Source organism: Sinohyriopsis cumingii, chromosome 9 (genome assembly GCF_028554795.1).
Source record: "Sinohyriopsis cumingii isolate HCF-2022 chromosome 9, ASM2855479v2, whole genome shotgun sequence".
Taxonomy (NCBI): Eukaryota; Metazoa; Mollusca; class Bivalvia; order Unionida; family Unionidae; genus Sinohyriopsis; species Sinohyriopsis cumingii.
The window spans coordinates 54,700,016-54,727,188 of record NC_142969.1 but is presented as its reverse complement, the minus strand read 5'-3'; the positions used below and the strand labels follow the sequence as shown (position 1 = coordinate 54,727,188).

At 35.8% G+C, this 27,173-nt stretch overlaps 1 protein-coding gene and 1 long non-coding RNA gene across 2 annotated transcripts; both read right to left on the bottom strand.

Moving 5' to 3' along the window:
• Positions 1–179: 179 nt before the first annotated feature.
• Positions 180–26,930, bottom strand: LOC149791845 (membrane progestin receptor gamma-like). The gene is made up of 4 exons (XM_089970350.1): positions 26,877–26,930; positions 16,986–17,090; positions 6,528–6,666; positions 180–2,945 (listed from the first exon to the last, which is right to left on the bottom strand). Exon 4 carries the CDS (start codon positions 2,924–2,926, stop codon positions 1,949–1,951), a length of 978 nt encoding a protein of 325 aa, XP_089826476.1. The 5' UTR covers positions 2,927–2,945; positions 6,528–6,666; positions 16,986–17,090; positions 26,877–26,930; the 3' UTR covers positions 180–1,948.
• On the bottom strand, positions 12,535–14,297 carry LOC149791846 (uncharacterized). The gene is made up of 3 exons (XR_016423217.1): positions 14,256–14,297; positions 13,743–13,970; positions 12,535–13,483 (listed from the first exon to the last, which is right to left on the bottom strand). It is a non-coding gene; the product is annotated as an uncharacterized LOC149791846 (long non-coding RNA).
• Positions 26,931–27,173: the final 243 nt, after the last annotated feature.

Genomic DNA, 27,173 nt, shown 5'->3' with positions numbered 1-27,173 from the left:
CAAATTAATTTTTCAACAATTAACTCCCATCAGTTTACATCCAATCACCTTGCTAAAGTTTGGATACATGTATGACTTTAAATCTGGTTGTTCATATTTACACACACATACACAGAATACAAAGCACACACCTACACCAAGTACAACACATACACAACATACAACACATATAAGAACACTGTGAATCTTCAAAATGCAGAGGGAAAAAAACAACACAGAGATTCATTATTTAAATACCCTGTGAGACAGAAGTTTCAGAATCATGTAGCCATTACTGTACTTACAAGCTGTTAATCTCTTATACATTGATACATATTATTTGTAAGCTGAAGTGCTCCTTGCTTTGTTATAGTATACATACCAAAGTCATGTATTTCCACATTTGTCTGGACAAACTGACTGGTCCCATTATACAACCTATATTTTAAATAATCTGGTTGTCTTGACTCAGAAGATTCTCTAATAAATAAAAGTACATCTTACCTATAATAAGCCCTAGAGGCCTGTCTCAAAAAGTTTTAAAAAGCAGGCAGGTGTGGTTATAATTGGACATGGTTTTCTAAACAAATCAATCATAGCCTTATCAGAAGAATAATAAGACATTACAGTATTTCTATGATAAAACCTAGGGGTCAGCCTACAGTATTTTCCCCGTGATATGACAAGGGGGTTAGCATGCAGTATATCTTCCACATTAAGACCAGGGGCTCAGTCAACAATATTTCTCCCATGATAAGACCAGGTCTCAGCCAAATAAACGTGTCACAAAGTAAAGAGTGGGCTTATTACCAGGCAAATACAATATTACAGAATTTTCCCATGATAAAACCAGGAAGCCAGCCTAATAAATGTCACAAAGAAAAAAGTGATCTTATTATCTGGAAAATACATTACAATAATAAAAATTCATTCTGAGTAAAACCAACAATTCATCCAAACTGTTTTCAAGCATATTCCGTATGATCATATCACAAATAATCTGAAATACGAAATTTTGAACTGCAAACACATACCTTCATTAACCTTTTCATCATAGATTTATGACAAAGAAAAAGGTGGCAAGGTTTCCCATATACCTATGCAAAGAGTTATTGTTGATGAATTTGACCAAGTAAGGATCTGACGTGTTTTTTCTCAATGTGGCTTAAACAAAATAAAATTCTAAAAATACAGAGAGATTATGTTTCTCTGTCGGAAAGCACAGGATTTTCCAAACTCTTTCCAAAATTGACATAAATTCTTTGTTTCTTTTCTTGTGACTATACTGACTATGGGAATAGGATTAGTCATTAAATTGTTAGAATTTCCACAGAATCACTACTCTTTTCATAACCTACTCCAATTTCCTATACAGTAATCTTACATTAGTGGGTTCTCTGCTCTAAAGATATGTCACTTTTTCTCACATATAACAGAAGAAGGAAAGACTTGCATCATCTTTTGTGAGGGTAATACATTTAAATGCAATTATTGATAAATGATGCAACATAAATGTCAAATGACAACAAATGTTTTTTTTTCCTGGTTCAGAAGATTCAAAAACAAGTTTAAAAAGAAACCTTCATATCTGACCTTTAAAAACTTATATTCACAATGCATGCATCAGATAATTTGTAAAACACACTCTAATGAAAGTAAGCTGGGAATTGGTCTTGATTCAATAAACAAAGTGTTCAAACTGATTAGCTCACTGTAAGAATATTTACCAATTAGGCCAAAGGAAAAAATAAGTTTCTTTCCGGTCGGCTGACCATCCCTTCTTCTAACTGTCGACCCAAGCAATTTTGTCCCTCATGGTAAAAAAAAAATTGAGCAAAAAAATCACATTAAATATATATACATGTTAAAAAACAAAAATAAAACACATCCAACCCAATTTTAAAACCAGTGCAACATGAAAACATATTCTTTTGTTTGGCCTGTAGATTTTCTAGAATATATGCCAACATCACAAAGATTTCCCATCAATCTTTTTGAAAAGACGGAAAGAAAATCCAATGATTATAAATACATTAATGACCATGATCAAAGCGATACGTCCAACACTCTCATACAAATCATGAAATTCAAAATTCGGAAGTAGTAAGTCTCGTCTTTCCTGCATGTCCAATAAAATTCCTTGCATTTGTTGCATTGTGCCAAGAATTGTACAAACATGAAATATCTGATGACTGTGGCCAATTATGTCAAAACTTCCTGGTGAAAGGCGCTCCGGAAAATGTGATCCATAAATTGATGCTGAAATCAGGGCAAAGATGAACTGAATGAAATGGTTCTTGTTCGACTGAAGAGCCATCTCCTCGGGAGTTCCAGCGAGAAGGCGATATATCACTGGTGCGCTATCGTAAATGTAAGGCAAAGCAAATGCCCCTAAACGAATCACAGTTCGAGTAACGCTTGGCTTCATAAAACGGGTTTCACACGAGTATGTGGTACATATAATGGCATTTACTGCAGCAATACACAGAAACCAGTTTGCATACCAAGTGTCCCGCAAGGTTGTGGGAAACACATAAGCCTTGTAAACTAAAGCTACTGCAAAACTAGTCAAGCTTAGAGCACCGTAATCTAAAAAGAAACATACATGCCTTGCTCTTACGGACATGGAATTGAATGTATGAGCTGTGGCACTGGCTAACGGGAAAATACAACACACAACCATGTAGGCTAATAGGGGCCATGTGTAGCTGTCATGACTAAAGTCAAGAGTCTCTGCCAGCCCCTTAAGGACCCATATAAAATACCAGGATGGAAGAAAATGGGTCCAGAAATTGAGGGTTTCATTAGTGGCAGCAAAGACGCTAAGCATGCACTGTGTAGCAGTGCTCTTTGGATGCCGGTATCCACGTAGAATGAAAAGTTCCTTAAAGTGTTCTGGGACCTGGTCCACATGATAAAGAGACCCACTTAGTTCTGCGGTGAACATATCTTCTAGTAAGAGTGATCTGAAATAAAAATGTGGTCTGATAAGGAATGATTATCTGTATTATATATATATATATATATATATATATATATATATATATATATATATATATATATATATATATATATATAACTTGCTTACTGTTCACTATCTGGTATATCAAATCATCATTGTATTTTTTCCTGTTGCAGAAATATTGGCTAAAAGTTTGCATAAGGTATGATTGATATTTTTTCATTCATACCTGTGTAACTTACTTACACCCGACTACATTGTGTAAAATCAAGTTTTTACACAAAGTCTGTGTTGTGATGTGCTGTGGGGTATTAAACTTGATTTATGGCCCATGTAGTTACCACATGCAGTGATTCTGAGCATATGATCTATAAATGGAATTCTACTAAATGGTAAGGGACATTTTACTGGTCCCTTTGGAGATCATATGAGTGTAATTTACAACAAATGAATTCAGTACAAGCAACTAGTGATAACACCCGCATATATCACTGAACTACATTCAACTGCATTCTACATCAGGGTAAGTATGACATGGCCAATCAACTTTGTGTACCCTATACGCAAAGACAATATTTTTTTACAATGTGCATAACACACTGCAGTTAAAATTATTCAATGTGCATAATACACTGCAGTTAAAATTATTCAATGTGCATAATACACTGCAGTTAAAATTATTCAATGTGCATAACACACTGCAGTTAAAATTATTCAATGTGCATAACACACTGCAGTTAAAATTATTCAATGTGCAAGTCCATGAAAAGGAAAGTTTATGAAACATGCAACAGTATCCTTTGACATGCTTGACAAAGTATTCATATTTTTTGTCAAGAAACATGTTTCTAATGGCAAAATCTTGTGTCATTTGCCACATAAATTTACTTTACAATCAAAATGTATGCAATTTTAGATTATATAAAAGAGTTTGTAATTTTGTGAACAGACCTACCTTCATCCATATTTAAAAGAGGCCCAAGAAAGCATGAGATTGCTTACCTGACCGATATCTGCCTTTTATCCATATGCAACAGCAGTTCACAAAGTAAATTTTGAAATAAATTGTGTTTCTCTGAAAATACTCAATCGCTTAATGTTAGGAAAATTTCTCCACAACTTCCCAAATTCAGTTATCCGGGAAACACAGGAAGTACCTCTTACCCATCTATATAACATAAGTGATAGAAAAACTCTTGCCAGGTTAATACATATATGAACTGTAAGTTCACCTGTATAAGCTGAGTGATATATCAGTGAGGAGGATGGGAGGATTTAACTGCAGTGTAATTGGGTAAGCATGACTCAGGAAAAAATTTCCAACGTGTTCGTGGGATGAATGAATTGCAACAGTTAGTCATCCCTGTCCTTACTGAATTCAACAATATTATACTTTCCCTGACGCAGTTTACACTCATACTAAAGAGTCACAGGTACCTGATGCAAGCTTGATACTAAAATGGGTCCAACCCATAAAAATATTGTTCTAATACATATCCCCTTAAAACATGTACTAACATCTAATGACAAACTTGTAACTTGTGAATTTCCAGTTGCACACTGATTTCATAGTGGTACTATTTACAATGACCCTTTGCAGTAATGCAGTTGTAATTTTAAAGTCAAGACAGTTTCCTTTCGAGATCTCTCACACATCAGTTTCTGTCGAAGTTAAGAGATAGAATGTCCAAAAGGTTACCTTTTATTACACTAAGATTGGCATATTGTAAGTTGTTAATTTATTTGTGACATATTCCACTAAATAACATAACTGTATTTTACAGTGATTTGGTTTTTATTTGTCCCATCAATCTATCAAGTTTGGCTTTATTGTTGTTGTTGTTGTTGTTGTTGTTTAACGCCATGGTGGCAGAAGAACCCGGGAAAACCCCAGAAAGAACCACTAACCCATGAGAAGCTACTGGCAAGCTTTCTCACATACCCACATTGGCTGAATCTTAGACTCGAACCCACACAGACAGAGGTGAAATGGCAGTGATCTGTAACGATGAGCACATTAGACCACTCAGCTACTCATGGTCCCAGTCTGGCTTTTATTTGGCAAAAGTGCAATGCTTGTTGAAGACAAGACACCCCTTCAGATTGATCTTACTTCCAAAATACACTCCGACTTCTAGGAGGGTCTATGAGAAATTTACTTTTTTGCAGCCTTAAGAGTGGCAGTCAGCTAACAGTCTAGTCAACCTACAATCAAGCACATACTGTAATTACTTTTTATGAAAGAAATGTCAGTAGCTTGCATTTGAAAGAAGAATTCTATCCATCTTAATTTCCACCAAGTTTTATACCAAATGGTCTATTTTTGTCAAACCACTATTACAAAGAACCACTCAAGTGTGTCATGAAAGGATTGCTGACTGTCTGAAAGAACTGAAATGTTTCTAGGTCATGACCCCAATAAACATTTGACCAACTGGCTCAATATTACGTGCTTTATAAATATTTAAAATGGCATGCATTGTTTGAAAGTTGGTGAAAACTGGCTGAATGCTTATTCTGAATATAAGTTGGCAGCATTTTACTTGTGAAAAGTAATAACATAATTATAGAACTATCTGCTGCATCTGCTGTTTGATGTGAGATTGTATCAATAAATGCTTCAATCCTAAAAATACTGGTAACCTGGGACAACTGTAACTTTGGCCAGATGAAAGATCACAAACCTGTGACACTATCTTGCGCTTAATGTCTCAGATATTTGATTTATAAGCCGTGTGATACCTCGATGAAATGCAAACTTTCTCCAAATGATGTCTAAAATACTGAAAAGTATCCCTGTAAATGTGAATACCATCATGAAATTAAGGCTAAGCATAAAACTGAACATGACATGTTCATGATTTTCACTAATTTTAATATCAAATATACATTAAGTACCTGCAGTAAAAACAAAGTTGGCTTCCTTTGTTTTAGACTGATAACAAGCAGGCTAATTAGATGAATGTAATCTACATTTTGATGCATGCTAAATGTTAAGCAATCCTGAATCTTTGGCTCATGTTAAGGATACAAAATGAACTCAGATTTACTCTTGAGATGCAAATATGCATCAATCTGACCCAGGGATGAGTATGTAGTAATGTTTCACTTTGCCCAGACAATTTTTACCAGTCAGGATAAAAGGATGAGTGGTCTTCCTGAGCCCTGGATAAGTATTCTGGGAGAAATATAATTTGCTAAAAACTTTACTTTCAGATACATCCCCCAATCACATTAACGTTAAGAGAATTAGTAATGGGAATTGGAAATACATGAGCATCGTTCATGCATCCCCTAGGGGTGCACAATTGAAAGTAAAAAAATCCCCTTGGTGTCAGATTGTAAAAAACGCAACAACCTTAGTATCAAAACTGGGTGCTAAATTAAAAATCTGGAGGTCTCTGAAGCACAAATGAGGGTAAAGAGAAACACTGCAGTTTCCTACAATTACCAAAGAAACACATTGAGGGAAGAATGGCTGGATTCCATATATGAAGAATAAAATGCCTGCTTAAAGTGCGAGCAGCATAACTGATGGTCATGTATCAAAGTAACAAGATAAGAGAAAACAGCAATATATCCTTACTGAATGAACAATTTTGGGCAAATCTGGCAGAAGTGCTAAACCCACACCTGCAAGGATGCTGTGCTGATGTCAAACTGGTCTTGTTGTTGTCCTGGATACAGCCACTGGACCCACCAGACCAAATTCTTGTCCCTGTAAACTAGATAAGAAAATAATACATTCAGAATGTTGACTGCATGCCAGCCAAAAAGCTTCAAGTATGGCTCAAATTGAAATTTTATGTTTGAATACAAGGCTTCCAGAGATAATTCTGATCTCATGAGCGAAGACCTTCATAAGGTTTATCTGATATTTTGAGATTACCGGCATAATCCAAGATGCTAGAGTTTTTCAGCTTATATCATCTTTCCCTACCCTACCAGAATAAAGAGACACCAATGGGTTCCTTCCCTACTTGCTTTAAGTAGTATGTGAGAGCAAGAACAGTGTCTTGCATGGCCACTTCACTGGACATATCAATCATGGAGAAGGAATAGATGACCACTCTTTGGTTGCCTGCTTAAGGCAACCCTCTCTTAATTATAAAGCCCAGTTGCACCATTATGACCACAGAATCATTTGATCTGAACTGAAAATAGTTGTGATTCAGTGAAAGTGCATTCAACTTGCTCACCCTGTATACTCAAGTTAAAACTATCAGAAAACATGTTGTCACATGATAGTTTGAGTGAGGTACTGACTAAAAGAAAGAACTGAACTGAACTTGGTACAAATCCTAGGAAGATACCATTTAGGAAACTGGGTGAGATATTTTGTTCTATAAATGTCATGGTTGGCTAGTAGGTCTGACCAATCCTGATTGTCACCAATATCCCCTCTACCATAATGTGTTAGAGATCATGGAGTGGTAGCCTTTAGTTGCAATTGGGGCTAACCATTTCTCTTCAAATAGCTTGAAGAAAAAAAACGTTGGCCAGCTGTGGTATTGAGGCACCCAACGGGATGATGTTGACACTGCACCAGTCCCTAAAAATCTACCACTTTCCCTCATAAGCTTTTAAAGTGGAGGGCTTTCTAGCTTGTGAGATTCTCTCCATGACAGAAGGCTGAAATTCCTTCTGCATAAGTTTGGCATGATGGAGAATCATGTCTGGGTAGACATGAAACAACTATAATTATGAATGTTTGAACTGGCTGGATATAAGGAGTATTTTCCTGGCGATGTCTTTTGCTATATTCAGCATATCATTTACAAAGAACTTGCCACATCTGCAGAAAGCTATGAAAATCACTTTAAAATTTTAAACACTCATTTTCTGTATTATCCTCAGAGCAATAGTGTTCAGGGCAGGCACAACCCCAAAACACCTCCTAACTGATGGAAACTGCATACACAGCCAAGCATCTACATATAGGTCTGGGACTGAGGAGACAAAGTTTGAGATTCCACCTTATTACTGAAGGTCTATAATTGGACACCCCACAAAGCACACAATTCCTATGAAAAATGGATGGACCACTCAGTCTGAAGGGTCTGGCCATTTGTCAACAGTTCATCAACAAGGACATTGTGCTGGCTGGGTATATACATGGTGTGTACTATTTTCTTCATCTAGTCTTCACAAAGTCTCAAACACAGGTTTGTTGTTTTAGTCCTACCCTGATTAAGGAGGCTGCTACCACGACCACCAAGAACAACAAGAAGTCCTACATGAGGAGAACTGTCTTCCTGTAAATTCAATCTTTCTAGAAATTAAATATATTTACTATGGCCTTCATTTTCACAAGGTTTATGTGAAGAGGCAACTTCTATGGATGCCACTTTCCTAATACCTGCAGTTAAGCCAAGTAACAAGTGGGCTCCCCAAGGATACATAATAGGGTCCATACAGATTGTAACTTTTGGTAGAGGTTCTACAGGAGGAATTTCTGCTCTAAGCAATTAATTAAGAATGATACCAATCTGGTTGAGATAATTCACTGATCAAGTTCACAGAAAATGAGGCAACACTGGGTTGGCATGGCTATCTGCTAAGGGTACATAAAAAGTTGGCAGAGAAGAATAAAATCAACTGTTGCATTGATCAGACCATGAATTAGCAGAAAATCTCACTCTGTGTTGCAAATCAACTCAAAAGTACAATAATTCATGTCATGTGCACATAGAGCAGGTGAATGAGGTTGAAACTGGTAGAAAATTCCATGCTCAGGTAGACTAAATATTGGGACGTATCAAGATCTTACTCGTCCCAGTTCATTAAAACACCAAATGAAGAGGGAAATAAGAATGTTTCTGCTCTTCACCAAAGATGAACCTGCTATGTGTTTTAGTGGATGTTGTTGAGGTATACACAGTTGCTGTTAACAATGCTGACGTGAAAAATATGATGACTAAGTTGATGACCTTCATGAACACCTTTCGCCTAATACTAAGACCAAACAGGAGTGTGAGAGATTGGTATACTATCCCCTAGAACCAAAGGCACTCACATGTAGCAGGGTGGATAGGGATGTGAAAATAAGCTTTAATTTGGTCTAGACTGAATGCATTCATCCTTCATTATGTTGAGCATTACTGGATGTACTGTCTCCATTTTGAACCTTGGCATAGCTATGTACTTGTTGAACCAGCTGAGGTCTTTCAACTTTGACTGACCTGAGCTTCATATTAACTGAGCTGTTCGAAGGGAACTTGTTAAAGTATCTTCTATTTACAGAAAAGATAGCAATATTTGATGGCGGATTGACATCATTTGCACGAATGCCTTTTGTGCCAGGGTGTTATCTCCCAAAAACTTAAAGATCTCTATGCCAGATGCTTTATTCAAACTTTGTTTAAACCCAATCAAGATTTCTGTGCAAAAGGGTCATTTAAAGGATTATCTATTTTTGATGTGTGATTGTGTGCAACTTGGATTTTTAATGTAGCTTTAACAAGTTTTCAGTCATATCACTACGGTGTCTGCAGTGTGGCAGTTTATAGTGATGTCTAGCACTGGGGCATCATGCCGCAGGCATGTAGCATGATGTCCCACCAAGTCATATTATCCTGACACCAGGCCAACTAGTCCTAACACTAACCTCTTAATGCTGAGCGCCAAGCGAGGCAGCTGTCAGTACCATTTTTGTAAGTCTTTGGTATGACTCAGCCATGGATCGAACCCACGACCTCCCGCATCTGAGTTGGATGCTCTAACCACTAGGCCACTGGAGTGGTGCTATTTTTGGTATGGGTGTCCATGTTGGACTGACCTAAAAGCTCTCTATACATGTACCTACATGTACTTTCAATAAAAAAAAATATTAAATTACGTTCTGCTTTTTTGGTACGGATTTTATTGGTTTTCCTCTTTTCTATTAACAATGGCTATATCTGATGGTGGCTCAACATTATCTGTACAGTGTGACCCGCTATAACATGGTAGTTGGGAGCCATAAAACCCGACCGCGTTAAATACCGAACCGTGTTATATGCAACCAAGTCAGTTAGCTGAAGAAAATGTACCCCCCAAAAAACAAAAAACAAAATTGGGGGTGAGGGGTGGGTAATAAATGCGGACGGTAAAATACGTGCTTTGTCGGCACAGTTGCCATCTTGAACTGATGCATATTAAATAAGAAATATACCTGTAGTGAAAACAGAGAAGACATAATATAATAGTTTACTTTATTTAGAGAACCATGAATTGGTACATATACGTGAATCCTGTTTATATATGTCTAATGTATAGCATGACTAACACCGTGTACTCACCTGTGAACCTCATCATATACATTGAATCCACAATACAAGTGATTCCATCGAAAATATGCACACACAGCTATAAAATATTCATTAATTTTGTAACAGGTCATATTGGTCTGAATTCAGTGGAAAAACATAGCACAATCACGTAATGAATGATGAAGCACATTTACTCTAAAGTACATTCCACGTCGGTAAAAGTTAGTTTGCGTTTTAAGCCGCCATTGGCATAAACTTTTTCCCTACAAAAAGGAAACTTTCCCAGCACAGTTAACGTGTTCCAGTCACATTGGAAAATGCAAAAATCCATCAGATTCCATCACTTTTATTTAAGTTTGGTACTGACTTCCTTTGAAGAAAAGTTCTTTGCTGTTATTGAAAGATTGTAGTCGGCTTTCTTTGATGAAGGGTGCATGCGCTATTGAAGTCACCGCTAAAGGACAGCTTTGGAGAACCAAATGAATGCCCATTTCTTATTGTGGCGGCAACATCAAATAATTGTATTGCAATGATTGAGACTGGTATTTTTTCATTTGCTGAGCACATTTTCATAACAGTCGGTGCTGCAAAGGTAACCTGTTTCCTTTGAAATTTCAGCAATCTATTTTATCTGGGTACATTTTTAAAAAGGAATTGGCCGTCGTTTAGACTATTCTAGTCACTGTCCCTCCATGCCTACTGAATAAACCAATAAGTAAGATGTATTTTTTTTCCATTTGTGGTAGCAGTGTGATGCTGCCTTCCATGCATGCGTCTGAAAATTAACAAAGGGTCAATGGACGATAGAGACGCAGGTGTTCTGATGATGCTTGCAGTCGGACATCCGGGGAATTGTCACGTGACATTCATCACAACGCGGCCGCCATATTTGTTTGGGGGAAAAAAAGTAATCACAATCCATTGTAAAATTCCTAAGAGCTGTTGTGCACCAGGTTGTCATTCCAACAAGAGGAAAAATCAGGCTCAAAAGTTTTATATCATACCCAATCAATCCTCACGAAGAGAAAGATGGTTACATGCAATCAGCAGAGCAAAGCTAAATCCTGACGGCAGTATTAATAAAAATAAACGCTGGTCTCCAAGATGCGGACACTGTTACGTTTGTTCAGCACATTTCATTTCTGGTAAGTATTATGCTAATTTATATCCCTTCATTTAAACCGTTATCTGATTTACTGTAAATGATGAGAAATGGAATTAAATTTTTTATGATATAACGTGTTCTACCGTACCCTGAAGTCAATTTCGTTTCACTAAGTACCCGTTCACAACGAGAGAGAGAGAGAGAGATTTGTATAAAATGTGCACACAAATTTACAAAACATTGGTACAAGTTTGTATATTGTATAACTTTAAGTTAATCAAGATGAACAATTTGGTCAATAAATATTGAGATTTGTGAAAGTTCATAACGTTCCCATAAGTAATATATATATGCTTCTTTTAACAGTGAAATTGGCTGAACCATGTCAGGCAACGAAGAAGTTGAAGTTAATGGATGACAACAAACAAATGGATATACCATCTTGTTACTTCAGATGACAATGACACAGGAATCACAACACCTGGAAACAAAGTCACCTGAAGTTGAGTCAATTTCAACTGCACCACATTTTATGCCAATGAAACAACCATTGGAAAAATCTGAGAGAGAAATGCTATATATGGAAATTGACAATCTCAGAAAAGAAAGAAATGATGCCTTACAGAAAACATCAAGTCTGGAACATATAATTAGTGCTACCTCTCTTTCATCAGCTTCTGTAGAGGGAAACAATGATGCCTGCCAGATGATGACTGGCATTAGCTGGGATATAATTTTACAGCTGTTTACTTTTTTAAGTACATGTATTACCAGTAAATGGTCAAATAAAGCCAGCCTGCCACTAAAGGAACAACTGTTTTTAACACTTGTGAAACTACATCATAATGTGTCTCAAATCAACAACAATTGACTGCTTCTGGAAATGGATTGATCTCATGCATGCAAAAATTGGATTCATGATCAAGGGGACTGATAGAGAGACAATATTCAGCACAATACTGCCAGTGTTCAAATCCAAATTTCCTCGTCTGACTTCAATAATAGATTGTTTTGAAATATTCATTGAAGCACCCAAAAATTTATTGGCAAGGGCACAATGTTATAGTTCATACAAGAAACACTGCACAGTTAAAGTTTTTATTTATTGTACACCTCTTGGGTCCATCAGTTACATATCTAATGCATGGGGAGGCAGAGAACATGTGATCGGATTGATGAAAAATAGATTTACTGTATTGAAAGGGACTTCACCAATCAGATGTGTCAAAAGCATTAAAGATGAAAGCGTTGAATCGGTGTTATAGAGTTGTGACAAAATAATAAAGGTGTGTGCTGCCCTAACTAATTTGTGGACTGGGATTGTGTTTAAAGAGTAAACCGGATCACAGAATATATGTTTGAGATTTTTATTTCAATTGTTGCATTTCATGATGACATGTAAAATACATTATAAAAGAAATTTAAACATAATCCATGACAATAATTATTTACATGTACATGTATACTGTGACACAAATATTACAGAAATGTATTTTAATGCAATATTTTTATCATTAAACACACTCATATATGTAAATTACTATATTTAGTTGTTTTATTATGTCAATACATTAATCACATTGAATACATTGAAATTCATTGACAAAATGAAAAGAAATGCCTCATGAGTTGTTATTTTTGTACACAGCTGACTGTATTTACATGCATCATAGTTTTGTTCATTGTTATTAAACAAACTTAATAGTAAATTGTTGTCTGTTTCATTTTTTTGCCAATTTCCATAAATTGAATCACACATCTTGTTTAAATCGATGCCTTCAATTTTCTCATTTTTTGCCGAATAAAAGCTTCGGAAGGATGGTGACAACTTACTAGATGTTGGCTCAGGTCCAAGAGAAACAAACCGACCACTGTACTCTTTAAAGGCACTCAAACCAACACAAGGTTCAGCCAAACTAGCCAGTGCTTTCAGAAATCGATTCTGCTCTTCAGCGGTTGCTGGTTCTGGCATCTTTCTCATCTTTTTCTTAGATCTTTTTAGGGCCTCTTTGGCAGCAGTCTTATAAAATTGTATCTCAGCTATGTTTTTTGGGTTCTACTTTCTTCACAAAACATGCATTCCATTCACATGGGCGGTTTGTGCAGGTGCTCGATGTATATCCCAGTCGCACTGCAGTTTCTATTTTAAACAGTAATGCAACAATGTGGGAACAAGTCTCTCCTAACCTATAATAAAGCAATAAAATGTTTTGTTAACATTATGATATAATATACTTAATTTGGTGCAACTATAGTCTTAAAATATGCATATGTATAACTATAATGTTACAGATTTAGATTCTTTCTTTAAATTTATTGGGCTGTTTACAGAGTTAAGCATTTATCCCAGATTTTCCAGTATACAATGAAAAGAAATTGTTTGAGTAGGTGACAGTGTCCTTATTGTCTAAATTTATGTCATAGTAACTAAGTTACATGTACTTACCCAGCCATACAGTTACAATGTGCTGCAATAACAGGTCCTGATTGTTTTAATGCAACCCATGGGTGGTGGGGTTCTTCAGTCACTCTCCAAGAAGGCTTCACATCAGCTTTCAAAACATAATGTCCACTGTCAGTCTTCATGTGGAAAACAGTCTGAACCCACCCTGACACAAAAAAATGTGTGCCTCTAGAGACCTATAGTTCTCCATTGCCTCAGCAGAATAAATACCTGTAAATGAAAATGATAAGTTGTTTTAAATTTGAATAATTATGTAAAAACAATTAGTTGAATCTATTAAATGAAAATGTAAAAGATACATAGGCAATACCTTCTTTCTATTCTACAAATTCTTACACTACTAGCTTTGTCAACATGGTATTTACAAGTACCACTATTCACTATTTACAAGCATCAATTTATTGTAGTTTACCGTTATTTGCAACATTTAATAATATTACTATTTACATTTAAAGAAATACTTTAATTCACCCGTCAAATAAAATAAATACTTACGTGGATGTTTAATCAGGTAGTTATAAACATCGTGGTATCCAGTAGCTGGCCATTGTTTCTGGTCATTGATCCAGGTATCAGCGGGCACCTTATAAGGACAAATATCCATTGCAATCAACTTCAGTTTTACCAAGTACCTCTGTTGTGCGTCCAAAGCCAAATTGTCTTGATATTGGTAAGACATTTCAATAAATTTAACAATTAATCTAATATAATAACTGAATTCTTCGAATTTCGATCTTTCACAAACGTGTCCCCCAAACAAATATGGCGGACGAGTTGCTATGTTGAGCACGTGACTCGATGACGTCAGTCCGACTGCGAGAATAGGGATTATTACAGAAAACGTGAGCATTCTGAAGAACTTAATTTTGAGTGAAACGAAGAGGAATTTTACTTACCATCCACATACAAATGCCAGTCTTTGTAAATATATTAATTACTAGTGACCGGCCGAAAATCCAATGAAAGATAGATTACGAGACAATGCCTCGCCCTGTTGATCTCCGTTACTAGAAATGTCAACAACAAAAAAGCTGATATTTCGCAACATACAGAACTCATGCTAGATGTCAGGATAAGCGGATTATGATATAACAATGCACTGTTTAGATGGTTTGTCAGTATGACAAGGAATTTGGGGGCCCCGAGTGGCCGAGTGGTTTAAAGCACTCTCCATTACGGATCACTTCCATCTCACCTCTGTCTGCATGTGTTCGAGTCTCGGATTCAGCTAATGTGGGTATGTGAAAAAGCTTGCCAGTAGCTTCTCGTTGGTCGGTGGTTCTTTCCGGGTTTTTCCGGGTTCTTCCTCCACCATTAATACTGACCGCCATGTATAGCCTATTGTGTGCTGAAAAATGGTGTTAAACCCTACAACAACAACAACAAAGAATTTGTTTATGTAACAATAGATAAATTTCAGTGTATCTGATAGCCAGATTGTGGCTTCATTTCATGGGGCCTCTGAATTTCTGCACTCCAAATCAACGGTTGTATATAAAAGTTTAAAGAGCCAACAATGTCGCCAACAAATTAAAAAAAACACATGGTATGTTTTGCAGCCAATAAGGAAAAACAATCCAAGTTTGTGACATTGGCAAAGACCTACTTGATCCCAGAATAAACCTTTTATGCGTTTTTTCTTCTTCTTACTTTTAAGAAGAAAGAAAAAAATACTTTTTCGTGTACGAGAAAAATACATATAAAATTTCAGGAGCCAAGCCACAATTGTCTTGTATTATTCATATGCGATCATTTCCCCAAAATGATAAGCAACGTTTTACGTTTTTTTTCCCGTAATACTTAAGATTTTTTTTGTGCACAAGAAAAATACATGTATATGAAATTTCGGGAGCCATGCCACGACCGCGTTATATCCGAATTCACGTTATAACGGAGCACGCTATAGCGAGGTCACACTGTACCAGCTTGAAAGATTTTCATCCTAGGATGCTTTCTGTCAAGTTTGGTCAAAATGTTTTCACCCGAAAATTGGTCATCGAAACATTTCTATCTGTTTACAACGCTGGTTATAACTGATGGCAGATTGTCAACAGCTGTACAAAATTTAAGTCTTCATGCTAGTATGATTGCTACCAGTCCTCATGCCAGTATGATTGCTACCAGTCTTCATGCCAGCATGATTGCTACCAGTCTTCATGCCAGCATGATTGCTACCAGTCTTCATGCTAGTATGATTGCTACCAGTCTTCATGCCAGCATGATTGCTACCAGTCTTCATGCTAGTATGATTATACCAGTCTTCATGCCAGTATGATTATACCTGTTTTCATGCCAGTATGACTGCTACTAAATTTAGTTAAATTCTGCTGAGCAGTTTTGTAGGAATCATTTGAAGGTTTTACATTATTAAGCAATAGAAACCATATTTGCACTTTTCATATAAAAGGTCATTCAAAGGTGTTTTTAATTAAAAAACGTCTGATGGTAGATCAGGTCCTATATATTTATACATTGGTAAAAAAAATCGGTACGACATTCGGGCAAGGATGGTTTTCTGTTAAGTTTGGTTAAATCTTATTCAGCATTTTTGGAGAATATGTTGCTTACAACTTTTTCAGTTTTAGTAATGGTGTCCATTTTTATTGTTGATCTGCATGATTTAAAAAAATTTGAAAATTCTTCAATAGAGGATGCTTTTTGACAAATATGATGAAGTTCTGTTTTGAAGAAGGGGTCATTTCAGGTTTCCCTAGTTTTAGTAATGACTGCCATATCTGAAAGTGGATTGGTATAAATTGTACAAACTATATATATATATATATATATATATATATATATATATATATATATATATATATATATATACACACACACACACACACAGATATGCATCAAACAGAATGTACACATACATATATACATTACACACAAAGCATACTCCTGTAGTTAAGAAATACCTTCAACACAGTGGTGCAGAAAATATTACTTGATCCAGAATTTTTGTGAGGACCCTAAAAACACATGCTTCCTAGCTCAAGGAACTTTAGTATGGACAGGATTTTGCTGTCAATCCCACTGTCCAAGAGGAGATCACTTTTTCTAACTCCCACACATGTGGGCAGACTATTGTAAGCCTTTCATAGCCAAAATAGCTTGAGGGCTGGATATGCTAGGTAGTGGTTGTACTCCTATGGTACATGTATTATGATTGAATAATATATTTAAAGAAAATATGTGTGTATTAAACAGCTGTAAAAATGTTACCTTTGCTTGCACAATGTTGACCAGTCACAGAGCTTAAAAATAAATCCAGAAATCTAGTGCCACCGTTGACTTCTTTGCTGATTACCTCATTTCCAGAAGAAAACCCTGTAGATAAGAGTAAACCAAAAACATTAATGTTACTCCAATTGGGCATACAATTTCAATTATGATAAAGATGCTAACACTCTTAAAAGTTGTTCTAATTTTGCTTTATCAGTGCATTGGAACTTTACTTCATTTTGTTTTACTTCTTGGCTTATAAGCAGCATTTATTTAGCGATTTCACAACACTAAGTACTACTGTATATTAATTTATTTGGATAAAACTTTGATGGAACATTTCACAGTATAAGGTTCCCATGCTTATAACATGCATCACTTTTATGGCTGCAATGGATGACATTATAAAGAAGAAGCGGTATACTGGTGTGTGTGTGCATGTGTGTGATCTGGATTTTTAATGTAGCTTTAATAATTTTTTGGTCATATCGCTACGATGTCTGCAGTGTAGCTGTTGATAGGGATGTTTAGCTCTGGGGCACCATGCCGCAGGCATGCAGCACGATGTCCCACCCAGTCACATTATCCAGACACAAATCCGACCAGTCCTAGCACTAACATCTTAATGCTGAGAGCCAAGCAAGGCAGCTCTGAGCTGCTAGTACCATATTTATCAGTCTTTGGTATGACTCGGCTAGGGTTCGAACCTGCAACCTCCCCCATCCAATGTGGTCACTCTAGCCACTAGGCCACCGGAGCGGTTTACTGGTTAAAGACAGGGGTAATGTATAGAATATCTCAGTATTGATTTATTGATTGAAAGGGCATTAAAATGCATGAATATAATGAATGCCAAACAGAAAATAAAAATCCCATCTCTTTTGGATTTTAGTTTTCATATTTTTAATATCTCTCATGTCCACCTGTAATTCTCAGAGAGAGGCCCTAAGTGGTCTAAAGCGCTCACTGTTACGAATCACTGCCATCTCACCTGTCTGCATGGGTTCGAGTCTCGGGCTCGGCCAATGTGAGTATGTGAGAAAGCTTGCCAGTAGCTTCCCCAGGGTTGGTGGTTCTTTCCTGAGTTTTCATGGGTTCTTCCTCCACCATTTATACTGGCCACCATGTATAGTCTATCATGGGCTGAAAAATGGCATTAAACCCTATAACAACAACAACTTCTCAGAGAAATAGAATAGGACCAAATTCACCCTCTCACTTGTCAGAGGCCAATAACTGAGACAGGAGCCATGGCAGCACAGTGATCAGTGTGTGGTTGCTGAGAGGGTGCAGGTTTGAATCCTGCCATCAAATGATTCAGATCATAATGGTTGGCTATCATGAGCAAGGCACTATACTTCAATTACCTCACCTATTACGTTGCTGTGAATCATTGAAACCAAACAAAATCAAGCAACATAAACCCAATTTGTTGGCTGTAACTGCATTTTGGACATGTGATGATGTAATTTTGTATTCAAGTACAAGCCTAAGTACTATTTGTGAATGAGTAGGATTCCAACTACTTTTGGTGTTGTGTCTTGAGTATGAGTACCAGCAAGTTAGAGTACTTTTCAAAAGGTACAAATGGAATATTTTGACAATGCAAATTGCAAACAAAATTGCCACTACTGTGTCTGGACTAAAATGCAAACATCACATTAGATTTCATTATTAACATGTATTTATATATTTATTTATTTTATTGCGCATACACTACAGTTACTGGGTATAGACAAAAACCAAACAAATGCTGATGCATCTTTCACTACACCAGTTGAGCAAACTGACCTGTTATTGCATCATACTGTAGTCCCTAAGAAAATAATTTGAAATGTTTCAGATTCAAATGATTCATAAATAACATAAAATAATAACTATTCAAATTATCTAGTGTTTTGTTTTTTAAACTCTGTCCATGTTTAATGATTCAATGCATTTAATCAATAATTTGTTGTTTTCCAAAGTTTCATTGGGTGTTGACATTTTTCACCCAAGAGTCTTAGCTGCATTCTTTTTGCAGCCATGCATTGTGAAAGCTAAGATTAAAACATCTGCAAATATTGGATTCAACAATTAAAACAAGGTGATATGGAGTAATCGTAAAAGATGTTCTTAAAAATTATTAATTCTTTTCAAAGTACACAAGTTAAAAGGAAATTATGCTATAAGCAAAGATTACCATGTTGACCATACATAAACAAAATGCATACAGATGGGTATGAGATTTTAAATTGTGCACTGATGCAATCTTATCAAATGTAGATCCAAAATTATGATTTATTCTTTTTGGGCCATATTAATCTTGGATCGAAACTGCTAATGTTATAATTGTATATTTTTGTAAACCCATTTAAAAAAAGATGCAATACATGACAATGTCCAAGGCATCACTGACTTCTTATATAAAGTTATGATTAACATGGTTTATACACAATTTCAAACTGAAATTAAAGGACTTTAAAGGGACTCATTACTCATTGCTATTACATATGATTCTCAAGCTGTCTTTCTAATGCACTTTATAATTTTACCTACAGGTAAAACTGATCTAGTTTATCTTGATAGGGACTGAATTTTGTTAATTTCACTGAACCAACTTCTATTATATTATGAAATCATTAAAAAGATGAATACACTTATCCATCTCTCTCTCTCTCTGAGACTATATTGTATGTCACTAAATGTGTCAAAACTCTTCATTTCCCATTACATTTGTGTTTTGGATTCAGCATAACACATTAACCCCTGGAGGTCTTTGTCGTTTTCGCCTGAAATGTGAGTAGGAAACACATTTTGGGGGCTATTTCTGAATATATTTTAATACATTGACTTCCAAGAGATTTTCTATTAGCATAATGCCTAGTTGTGTTAGAAACACTGTTTTCCATTGGTTATTTTGCTCGCACATGAGCAGAAAGGAAAAAGTTGGAGTTTTCTTTTTTGCTTAACGGACCCATCATTTTTGTATCGAGACCACTCTTTATTCCAAATGCCCACCGTATCCTACTTTTTGCAAACTTTCTGTACTCCCCCCGCCCTTAATGTTGCTTTATTTTTTTATTTTTTCCCCGACTGGGCTGGACCCCTAACCTGGCTGGGCTCCCCAGCACAGCTGTACCTGCTACCACTGCTATCAGCCATCTTTTGGATCATCTTCCTCAGCTAATTTATTGAAATCATATCACCATTAAAAACTAAATTATTTCATGACACAAGTGTGTATTAAAAAACAAACAGAATAATTTTGTAAATAACCAATATTACATTCAGAAAAAAATCATTTATTTATGGTCCTATCACACAATACCAGTATGTGGGTGAAAAAAGTGCTAGGGTTAGCACCGAAAAAACGAAGACAGCTGGCCAACCATAAACACACATATTTTTGGGGGGCTGTCAAGGTAAGAACTGCCCCATGGGAAATGTCAGCTGTGTGGATGTATTAGTTTCATTCCCAATATGTACGAACATGGCTAAATGGTGAGGAATTATTCCCAGGAGCTTAATCCATATGCGTAAGGACGGACCATATTAATCAACATCAGCTGCATGTATAAATCTTGTTTGATTCTTTTGTGCCTTGCAGGTCGATATATGGTAATAGGGTTTGGATCTCTCCAATTTTTAAAACCCTGAGATAAATATTATTTCTGTTATTTAATGCATAGTCTGTGTGCATTATATAGTTTCAGAGTGGGAATCTCCTTCTATATTATAATTCCACATTTCAAAACATTAAATGTTTTGTCAAGCTGACTTTAATACAAGACACATGGGTCATGTAGGCATTCAACACTATTTCAGTAATGGATGTCAATTTGATTCTGCAAGTATTCACTTCATTTGGATTTGTATACATCCATATTCCTTCGGAAGGTCATTATTTAGATGCCCCGAGATATGCTTATGGCAAAATCAATGTTAAAGTACGTAGACATTTTTGGTTGAAATGAATCTAAAGGTGTGATCCAGTACAATCTGGATTAAATGTCGTGCACTGTGATGTCATAATGTAAGTTACGCATATTGATAAACAAATTCGTACTACCCTCTATTCTGACGATTACACTTGATGCACCCTTATTTTGACCCAAATTTAGTACATGGCCACAATTGTAAAACTCCACAGTGACAGATAATTTTCATCGGGATGTTTCATGGTGACAGTTAAGGTGCTGAGCATCCAATAATCAGGACTGAATAGACTTTGGTTTAAGAAAATTAGTGTTTATTTTTAAAAGAACAATTTATATTTAATTTAAAATGTTTAAATGTGCATACATGACCCATGTAACTTGTACTACAGATCAATCCAATCCTGTCTCGTAAAAATTACTGGGCAACATGTTCGTTTTTTTAAAATAGAAAATAATCCAGCACCAATTTGTTTAGTTATAATCATGTTTATTAACCATTTTCTAAAAAGCAACATTATATACCTCAGTGAAGCCACTATCTAGTCTAACAAAAAACATTGAAAAAGCTAGCCTTGGCAGGAATATGTGTTTTCTACAGTCTATAAGTAAAAACAATGATAATGGTTTGCATCCATGTTGGACGATTTATTAAGCAATGGTGTGTTCCAGATTCAATATTTGTGCCTGTTGTCAGATGTAACTGTCCAAACTGGAAGTCATTCTGGTATCAGAATTCATTGAAAATCTTCATATATTCCCATAATTTTGTAAAATGGTATTATTCTGATTTTAGATGTTGCAGGCCTTTGCAGTATTCAGTTCATACTTATATGGCCAACTATGGTCCAAACCATTAATGTATATGCCATTGGTATCACCACATGCATATAGTCCAACTACATGCCATTGGTATCACCACATGCATCTAGTCCAACTCCTTTACATGCCATTGGTATCACCACATGCATATAGTCCAACTCCTTTGCATGCCATTGGTATCACCACATGCATATAGTCCAACTCCTTTACATGCCATTGGTATCACCACATGCATATAGTCCAACTCCTTTGCATGCCATTGGTATCACCACATGCATATAGTCCAACTCCTTTACATGCCATTGGTATTACCACATGCATATAGTCCAACTCCTTTACATGCTTCAAGAGACCAAGTATCTATTATTTCAATTTGCTGAATGGAGCAAAATTGAACACATTTTTTATTATTAAACAATCGTATCATTTTCTGACATTATGATTTTCTAGCGAGGCAGCTGTTAGTACCACTTTTATATGTCTCTGGTATGACTCAGCCTGGGTTCAAACCCACGACCTCCTGCATCCGAGGCGCACACTCCAACCATTTATGCCACCAGAGTGGTCACTATGAAGTCTGCAGTATGGTGATTTATAATTACGTCTAGCACTGGGGCATCATGCCGCAGACATGTAGCATCATGTCCCACCCAGTCCCATTATCCTGATACCAGGCCAACCACACTAATCTTTAAATGCTGAGCACAAAGAGAGGCAGCTGCTAGTGCCATTTTTTTTTTAATAAGTCTTTGGCATGACTTGGCTGTGATTAGAACCCATGACCTCCTGCATCTGCTCTAACCACTTAAGCCACTGGAGTGGTCTCCCAGATTACATTATACAATTCATAGATTACATGATGTAACTTGTTAGTTACATCATTTCATCTGGTAAATGTAAAATGAATTGTATATATCATGTACTTGCTCCTAATGTGGGCATTTATTATGTGCCTTATACTCAACTGTATTATGCTGAGTTTTGTTGTTGTTGTTGTAGGGTTTAACGCCATTTTTCAGCACAAGATAGGCTATACATGGCGGCAGCATAATTGGTGGAGGAAGAACCCTGGAAAACCCTGGGAAGAACCACTGACCCACGAGAAGCTACTGGCAGGCTTTCTCACGTACCAACGTTAGCCGAGGCTGAGACTCGAACTCACGCAGACAGAGGTGCGATGGCAGTGATCCATAACAGCGAGCGCTTTAGACCACTCAGCCACTTGGGGCCCCCCCCTGAGTTTTGAAAAGTACCTTACATTAAAACATACCTTAAACAAGTCTATATATCAAGTACCAGTATTTGGTTGTTTTGTGGGCATTTGTTACATGAAAAGATACCTTAAATGATAATTTACACTGGTTAAAACCCATTATTTTATTTTGTGATTCAAAATTAGTATTCGTCATTAACTGAAGTTCTACAATGCAGAGAAATTTTATTTTGTCAGTGTTTAACATCCATGAACACTAAGCACCATGTTAATTATTGTTCGAATGCTTGCTGGGATGAAGGAACTGAAGAAAGCAAGTAAGTCTCTCAGGAAGAATTTGAGGACTACATATATGCTTTATAAGAATGATCAAAGATAGTCAAAACAGTTAAAAGAACAATGCATGTGCATCAAGGGTAAAGTTTTACAAATGGGCAAGTGATTACAAAATCCACCTCTTGTGAAAGCTGTTTTAACTCTGAAAAAAGTTTTATTCCTGCTTCTCCATGTTACTGTGGATGTCATTATAAACTACAAACCATTAAAACCTGGTCAGCAGGTCTCACATACAACAAACATTGAAAATGGTGCACAGCAACACAGTTCAGTTGATGCACTGGTTCAAATATAAAAATATTACATCCCCTAGTCCACATCAGCCTGTGAGTTTACTGCAGCTTTTTATAAGGTGAAATAAATTGATGAAAGAGATGATAAAGTCTTTATATCTTCCATGGAAGAAAGTGGAAAGCTTAGAGGAAATTATATACAGGCTCAAAGATCAGACAAGTAATGTGTATCAATGGAAGATAAAATCTGCATCATAACCAAGCTCCATGCCACTTAAACATCAAACACAATATACAAACAGTCCGGAAGAGACCTTAGAAACCAGCAAAGTAAAACTTGAAAGCAGATTGGTGGACATAAGACACTTACACCATCATAATATTTAAGTGAACTGCACTGTGAAATGTTTCTTTATTAGTTTCTCTAGTCTAACTTTCACGTATTATTGTATGAAAAAGTTAAACCGCATGCAATATTTATTTTTGTTCAGATGAATTATAGCATAAAGTAAATTTGGTGGTTGCAAGAATACTGTACAAATTCAGCTGCTGATTCCCACAATTATCTCCCATATTAGTGATATAGTCACATGTTCTTTGACAACATGGTAAGTGTGTGTAACATAATTAAAGAATATAAAATCCAAATGCACAGTTTAACAGAGTTTTCAAAATGGTATTCATTCATTACGTATTTTTTTAGTCTACATGATAGTAATTTATGAGTTCCTGAAATTCAATCCTATCTTGGCAGTACAGAGTATCACATAAGTCTAACGAATGCATTTTTAAAACAAATATACCTTGGTTTTAGCAAAATATCCATATATTCTCAACTTGTATGGTTTACCTGTAATTTGTACAGTTTTTTCCAATTTTGTCAGTGTGTGGCCGTATAACCATTTTGTACATTGTTTTCATATAAAAAAGTTGTTTTGTGTGCATCTGGAGCTCTGGAAATAAATTTTTTAGAACGAGATCAGGCTGGCACAAAACAACCAATCAAATCATACTCAAAACCGTGCTTTTCCTTTGATAATGAAACAAGTTTCATTTTATGGCTCAACTCCTGTCTGTGAAGATCTTATCATTTATCACTCTGAAATTTTATGCTAACTCGGATTTCTAATATTTACTAAACTACCTGTGTAGTATATTTTCTTATTTTATACATTATTATTTTATTATTTATACTTATTACTATCAAATGCATAGAGATTACATCAATTTTCATACCTTACATAGTGTGGCAGTCAAGTTGGTGTAACCGTAATTTGTCCGACTTTTCTGTGTGGAGATAAATTGATTTGCTAAAAATTTTAAGAATATACTAATTACAAATAGTCTGCTGAATTCAGCACCGGCATTTTCTCATGCTATCATAGTTTTGAATTAAGATTGTCAGATACAAAATGCAAACAGGAAGGTGCATTGCCATAATGATGGAAGTAGTACAAATACTGAGCGATATCATTCTTGTGACTCAAAAATATGTAACACTGCCAATTTATATCAAGTTTTTGACCAAAATCAGCACATCATATAGCAAATTCATAACTTTTCCAACACCAGATATGCAATTTTAATAGAAACAACCAACAGCTTCCTAGGTATGAACTTCTTGACTGCTACTTTGAAATCGAAAAATAAAATAAAAATGTGACAATATTTTATAGCTCTTGGCAAAATATCTTGGGGTTTATGGGGAAAAATATACATTCGCAACACATCTGTGATTGGGAGATCATCCTTCATCACAGGTAAAATCTATTTTAAAAAAATCATATTTCTTTCATCTAGTTGAAATAGTCCATCCATCAAAAGGCTGTGCCTAACTCAAAGAAAAGCAAGCTTGAAGACACTGACCGAGGTCATGGCAAGTTTCAGGATGATTGGATTAAAGTCTTCCCTGGCATTGTAGATGTATCTAAGTTAGGATCTTCCCATGCTTTATGTAAAATATGCAGTAATGGCATTAAAGTGGCATCGTTATGCACATATGATCTGGAGGAACACTTCAGGACAAAACTGCTTCAAAGAAATTTTGAAAATAAGAAGGAAGCATTCAACAAAAGCTTCTTTGCTCAGCCAAAGCGGGAAGATGATAGTGGTGTAAGTAAAAAAGAATGAAATAAAGTATCAGAAATGTAAATAATTTTGTAAATATGTGTAAAAATACAATTTGCATAATATTTTTTGTTTTATAACTGTTGATCTTATATAGTATATGAATGTATTTTGTCATGTAAAGTTTTGTGGTCTTTGTAAGGTTTTTACTGGTCTGGCATACAGGTCTCATCTCAAGGCACTGACATCTTTGTATTCTGTGGTATTTGCAGTAACTGTAAACTAAATATTTACATATGTTTCTAAATCAAAAGATGCAAAGTCAAAAATGCTAGATGAAAACATAATGAACCCATTGAAACAATACAGATTTTGCATTTGTCACAATAATAGGTTATCAGCTAAACAAGGAAGCCATATCTGTATAATATTTAATGGTTAAAATTATTTCTATACAATGATATGTTACTAAAGTGAGGTTCTCGTAAATGATAGGCTTCTCATTTCACACCATTAAACATCTATCCATATCACAACACAATGCATATGTGGGGCTAACCATATTTTATACTTTATCTTTTCTGATGGAGAATAAGTCATTACAGATTTTCCCCAAATATCATCATCAGCAGCCATATTTGTGGTATGATGGCAGATTTGCTGAAGAGTTTATATGGTGTTTGGAAGTTCACTGAATCTCAAGAAACTTTTACAAAAAATACACAAATCAGGTTTTCTGTACGTTTCTATATTTGTAATTAATAAGTTGATTTTGCTTCAGTGTGCTTTGTTTAAAACGGTCAATTTTGGAAGTCGCATATAGGAGAAACTGCCAGGATGCCCATCGTCCAGGTAAAATGGGTAGAATATCGCCTGCTAGTGACCTAATCCGGAACCATTTATAGGTCAATATCTACGATTATGTTACTGACCAACGATGTATTGTCAAAACAAAGCACTCATTTGAAGCAAAACGGCTCAGTTATGCATGTATTCAATACACAGTGCGAAGCAAATAGGCCTAAATGTAACTTAACGATTGCTGCCATCACAAAAACAAAGACAAGACGCGTGCTAAATTCAGGGAAAGCCTTGTAAAGCCGCTTCATGGATTCATACTTCCCATGAGGGTTTCTTGAGGGCGGGGCTGTAATAACCAAATTCTAACGGTTTTAAAAAAGGGAAAAGATTCCATAGTATGCCAAACGTTTCAAAAACTTGTATAATCTATGTCAGTATATTATTTTTTAGTTAAAATGGAATAATTAGTGGCACGAAACAATACAAAAATATACAGGCCTACCAGGTAAAAATACAATAACCGGTTCTTCTGCTTTTCCGGGAGATCACTTGGAGCCCCTCGCGCATACTGTATGTGCAGCATACAAAAAAATGATGCTTCGTACCGGAATGTTTCGCAATTCAAGCGCCGTTTTCCAGTACAAGAAAAACATAAAATTAACCAAAATGGTTGATAGTTCAACACTTGAATTAGTTTGGCAAATTTTATATGTCGTACGGTTTGGCTGATTTCAGAAAGAAACAAAAAATTATTCCAAGCAATATTCTACAACCTTGTTAATATTTTATTGACTTTTGT

What these genes read in the sequence shown, in the direction of transcription:
- LOC149791845 (XM_089970350.1), bottom strand. Translation starts at nt 2,926, where the DNA reads ATGTTCACCGCAGAACTAAGTGGGTCTCTTTATCATGTGGACCAGGTC.